The sequence below is a fragment of the Danio rerio genome, chromosome 25 (assembly GCF_052040795.2).
Source record: "Danio rerio strain M-AB ecotype USA chromosome 25, GRCz13ab, whole genome shotgun sequence".
Taxonomy (NCBI): domain Eukaryota; kingdom Metazoa; phylum Chordata; class Actinopteri; order Cypriniformes; family Danionidae; genus Danio; species Danio rerio.
This window is the reverse complement of record NC_141045.1, coordinates 2,269,001-2,275,000: the sequence shown is the minus strand read 5'-3', so window position 1 is coordinate 2,275,000 and position 6,000 is coordinate 2,269,001. Positions and strand designations below refer to the sequence as shown.

Sequence of the window (6,000 nt, the reverse complement as noted above, 5' to 3'; positions counted from 1 at the left end):
CAATAAACCTGAGACTATATATCTTACAGATGATTCTTCAGCCTAACACATGGTAAAAACATGGTCAAATTAAAAAAAAAACTGGACGACACCTCAATAGACATGGCAAACACATGGTAAAAATACTGAAATAATGGATGACACCTCAATGGACGCTGTAAAAACACAGTAAAAATACTCTTAATACTGGACGACACCTCAATAAATCTGAGACTATATAACTTACAGATGATTCTTCAGCCTAACACATGGTAAAATACTAAAACACTAGACGGCACCTCAATAGATATGGCAAAAACACAGTAAAAATAATGAAATAATAGACGACAACTCAATGGACACTGTAAAAACACAGTAAAAATACTGGACGACACCTCAATAAATCTGAGATGATATAACTTACAGATGATTCTTTAACCTAAGACAAGGTAAAAACATGGTAAAATACTAAAATACCGGACGACACCTCAATATACATGGCAAAATCATGGTAAAAATACTGAAATACTGGACGACACCTCAATAGACATGGCAAATACATGGTAAAATACTCTTAATAATGGACGACACCTCAATAAATCTGAGACTATATAACTTACAGATGATTCTTCAGCCTAACACATGGTAAAATACTGAAATAATGAAAGACACCTCAATATATCTCAGACTATATAACTTTAAGATGATTCTTCTGGCTGAGACATGGTAAAACACGGTAAAAAAACTGAAAAACTGGACGACACCTCAATGGACACTGTAAAAACACAGTAAAAATACTGAAATACTGGACAAAACCTCAATAAATCTGGAACTATATTACTTACAGATGATTCTTCAGCCTAAGACATGGTAAAAACAAGGTAAAATATTAAAATACTGGACGACACCTCAATAGACATGGCAAAAGCATGGTAAAAATACTGAAAAAATGGACGACACCTCAATAAATCTGAGACTACATAACTTACAGATGATTCTTCAGCCTAACACATGGTAAAAACATGGTAAAATTTTTTTAAAACTGGACAACACCTCAATAGACATGGTAAACACATGGTAGAAATACTCAAATACTGGACGACACCTCAATGGACGCTGTAAAAACACAGTGAAAATAATGAAATATCGGAAGACAGACACCTCAATAAATCTGAGACTATATAACTTACAGATGATTCTTCAGACTGAGACATGGTAAAAACATGGTAAAATACTCAAATACTGGACAACACCTCAATAGACATGGCAAAAACACCGAAATAATGAACAACAGCTCAATAGACACAGTAAAAACTGGTTAAAAATTGTAAAACAATGGACGACACCTCAATATGTCTCAGACTATATAACTTTCAGAGGATTCTTCTGGCTAAGACATGGTAAAACATAGTAAAATTCTCAAATACTGGACAACACCTCAATAGGCATGGTAAAAACACGGTAAAAAAACAAAAAAACTGGACGACACATTAATGGACACTGTAAAAACACAGTAAAATACTCGAAGACACCTTAAAAATGTCTCAGACTACAGAATCTACAGATGATTTTCCAGGGTAAGACATGGTAAAATACTCAATTACTGGACAACACCTCAATGGAGACTGTAAAAACACAGTATAAATACTGAAATACTGGACGACACCTCAATAAATCTAAAACTATATAACTTTCAGATGATTCTTCAGACTGAGACACGGTAAAAACCTGGTAAAATACTCAAATACTGGATGACACCTCAATGGACACTGTAAAAACACAGTATAAATACTGAAATACTGGACGACACCTCAATAAATCTAAAACTATATAACTTTCAGATGATTCTTCAGACCGAGACACGGTCAAAACATAGTAAAATACTCAAACACTGGGCGACAGCTCAATTGACACGGAAAAACACAGTAAATTTTTTTTTAACAGGACGACATCAATAGAGGTGGTAAAAATACTGAAAATATGAACAACACCTCAATAGACATATTTAAAACATGGTAAAACACTGTTAATACTGGACGACACCTCAATAAATCTGAGACTATATGACTTACAGATGATTCTTCAGCCTAACACATGGTAAAAACATGGTCAAATTTTTTAAAAACTGGACGACACCTCAATAGACATGGCAAACACATGGTAGAAATACTGAAATAATGAACGACACCTCAATGGACACGGTAAAAACCTGGTAAAATACTCAAATACTGGACGACACCTCAATGGACACTGTAAAAACACAGTGAAAATACTGAAATACCGGAAGACACCTCAATAAATCTGAGACTATATAACTTACAGATGATTCTTCAGACTGAGACACGGTAAAAACATAGTAAAATTCTCAAATACTGGACAACACCTCAATAGGCATAGTAAAAACACGGTAAAAAAACTGGACGACACATTAATGGACACTGTAAAAACACAGTAAAATACTCGAAGACACCTTAAAATGTCTCAGACTACAGAATCTACAGATGATTTTCCAGGGTAAGACATGGTAAAATACTCAATTACTGGACAACACCTCAATGGAGACTGTAAAAACACAGTATAAATACTCAAAAACTGGACGAGGCCTCAATAGACACTGTAAAAACACGGTAAAATACTGAAATACTGGACGACAACTCAATAAATCTAAAACTATATAACTTTCAGATGATTCTTCAGACTGAGACACGGTAAAAACATGGTACAATACTCAAACACTGGACAACACCTCAACAGACATGGTAAAAACACAGTAAAAAACTGAAATACTGGACAACACATTAACAGACATGGTAAAAAAACACTGAATTATTGGATGTCAATATATCCGAGAGTATATAACAGAGCAAGAGCCCATTACTAAAACAGGACGCCCCACACAACTGCATTACTGTTGATAAACAAATGAAAAATACTAGAGTCATTTATAGTAAATACTGTGGTATTTTTTAAACATAATAAAGTAAAATGCTTGAATTAATCTTCTGCTAATCTTTGGATAATAAATATGTCCAAAAACACAGAAAAATCATGATCACAAAGGTAATAATTTGGCAAATGTGTGCCAAATGTCTAAATAAAAACATAGTAATTGATAAATGTTGGGAAACATTCATGTGTGTGTGTGTGTGTGTGTGTGTGTGTGTGTGTGTGTGTGTGTGTGTGTGTGTGTGTGTGTGTGTGTGCGCGCGTGTGAGAAAAGGGAAAGACCAACCTCAGGCGAGCAGGACAGGAACGGTTTGATGGCGATGTCGGAGTCGTGAACCTTCAGGTCGTGATCTCCAAGTCCTCGAGTGATGCCGATGGTGGCTAAAACACGAGCCTGGGCAACAAACACGTTCAATATGTCAACATCAGAAATATCTAGTCAAGCTCAACATCACATAGTCTTGTCCAAGAAGCATTATTATGGAAAAAATATTCTCAGAATTTGCCTGGGGTATGAATATTTGGCCTGACTGTATGCATGTGTGTATTTACACAGCTGAAAGCAGAAGTTTACATACACTATATTGAAGGCACATAACCATTTAAAATAAAGTTATATGTTACTGTGACTAAACCTTTTCTCTTTTAGGTAGGTTAGGATTATCAGATGTGTTTCTGTTCTGCTTATTAATAGCAGAATAATGAGAGAGATATTTTTTTGAGAAATTGTTATAACTTTTCTTGAAAGTCAAGTTTACACACAATAAGATTATTCTGCCTCTGAAGCAGCTCAGATGATGATGTCAAGGTTTTGGAAGTTTCTGATTGGCTAATTGACAACATTTGAGTTAATGTGAGGCACAACTGTAGAATAGTGTTGAAGGAAAAGCTCAAACACACTGCTTCCTTGTGTGACAACATGGGAAAATCAACAAGCCAGAATCAACAACAAAGCCAGATTACAATTAGCTGAATGACACTGGGAAAAAGACTGATGTTTGGAGACATGTCCTGTGCTCTGATGGAGCTAAGATTGAACTGTTTGGCCATAATGACCATTTGGAGGACAAAGGGGAAAGCTTACAAGCCTAGGAACACCATCCCAACTGTGAAGTATGGGGGCGGCAGCATCATGTTGTGGGGCTGTTTTGCTGCAGGAGGGACTGGTCCACCTCACAGCATAGATGGCATCATGAAGAAAGAACAGCATGGAGAAATACTGAAGAAACATCTCAACACATCAGCCAGGACATTACAACTTGGCCACAAATGGCTCTTCCAAACAGACCATGACCCTGAGCACACTGCCAAATTAGTTCAAAAGAGCTTTAAGGACAACAGAGTGAATGTTTTGGAGTGGCCATCACAAAGCCCTGATCTCAATCCTATAGAGAATGTGTGGGCAGAGTTGAAAAAGCTTGTGCGAGCAAGACAGCCAACAAATCTGACTCAGTTACAGCAATTCTGTCAGGAGGAATGGGCCAAAACCCCTGCAAACTATTGTGAGAAGCTTCTGGAAGGAAACCCAAAACAGACCAAAGTTATAGTCTAAAAGCAAAGCTAAAAAAATACCAAGGAAATGTGCGTAAACTTTTGACTGTGTAAAAATTAATAACAAATTCTCAAAAAATAAATTCTCTCATTATTCAGGCATTTAGCAAATGTAAATAATTTAGGTTATCCTAACAGACCTAAAATAGTAAACGTTTAGTATAATTTACCATCAGATAAAAAAAAAAAAAAAAGTTCCTTTTTTAGAGTGTGTATAAACTTCTGGTTTCAACTGTATACATATTCATTCATTCATTTTCTTTTCGGCTTAGTACTTTTATTAATCTGGTGTCGCAACAGCGGAATGAACCGCCAACTTATCCAGCATGTATATATATATATATATATATATATATATATATATATATATATATATATATATATATATATATATATATATGGGGCTTATTATATACTATACTCCCCGTGTTGGCGTGGGTTTTCTCCAGGTGCTCTGGTTTTCCCACAGTCCAAACACATGCGCTATAGGTGATCTGATAAACTAAACTGACCGTAGTGTATGAGTTTGTGTGTGAATGAGTGGCTGCGTCCGAAACCGCATACTTCCATACTATATAGTAAGCTAAAATCAGTATGCGAGCCGAGTAGTATGTCCGAATTCATAGAATTCGAAAATCAGTATGCGAGAAGTACCCGGATGACCTACTACTTTCGGCGAGATTCTGGAGTGCGCATCCCATGCACGCTGCGCTATCCCTTAATGCCCCGCGAGCGAATTCAGGAATGGGAGTAAAGCGACGCAATTGACGCAGGTAGGTCACATGACCATGATAAAATGGCGGATGTTGTACGTCCGAATTCCATTCATACTTTTCACGTTTATACTGTATAGAACGCACTTTTCTAACGGCCGAGTAGTACGTTTAAATTCAAATGCAGTATCTACTGAGTAGTAGGCGGTTTCGGACGCAGCCAGTGTTTCCCAGTACTGGGTTGTGGCTGGAAGGGTATCCACTGTGTAAAACACGTGCCAGAATAGTTGGCAGGTCATTCCGCTGTGGCAACCCCTGATAAATAAGGGACTAAATCGATGAAAAATGAATGAATGAAATGCTTATAACAATAATATACTGTTTTCCTGTTTCAAGGTCCATTATTGTTATCCGTTATTATCATCACGTTCATAATATCACGTCAAGAGGACCTCAAGCGCCATGTCAAGCATTTTTAGAAGCATTCAGTGTGAATGAGCCCCAATAATACAACTCCCCCTATTGCCCCTGAGTTATTTAAATTACGCATATCTTGGCAGGAAAGTAACACTATTTAGAGGTGTTTGTTTGATGAACTCTGAGCTGAACTCTTGTGACCGTGTCTCAATAGTTTAGTGTTGTGCAGCAAGAACTGCCGTCTCACCTTTTTCCCTTCTCCGTATATGAGCGGGAACTTCAGATCTTCCTCCTGAACAGTCTTGTAGGCCCTGTGCAAAACAACACAACAAACATCAAACAGCAGCCGAGGTGAAGAGAAAACCCAAGACACGTCTGAGACGGTACAGTCGAG

General features: G+C 37.0%; 1 protein-coding gene across 4 annotated transcripts in view; it reads right to left on the bottom strand.

Annotated features, from left to right (window-relative positions):
* Positions 1–6,000, bottom strand: part of ppm1h (protein phosphatase, Mg2+/Mn2+ dependent, 1H) — a 36,775-nt gene that overhangs the window by 7,945 nt on the left and 22,830 nt on the right. For 3 of the 4 annotated variants that reach the window (XR_015525849.1, XM_087311142.1, NM_001077455.1), the window contains 2 exon segments: positions 5,854–5,917; positions 3,212–3,319 (listed from right to left, as the gene is read on the bottom strand). Coding sequence is in view for 2 of the 4 variants with exons in the window: in XM_087311142.1 (XP_087167268.1) it covers positions 3,212–3,319; positions 5,854–5,917 (172 nt within the window). In the remaining 2 variants the exon portion in view is untranslated. 4 annotated transcript variants of the gene reach the window in all.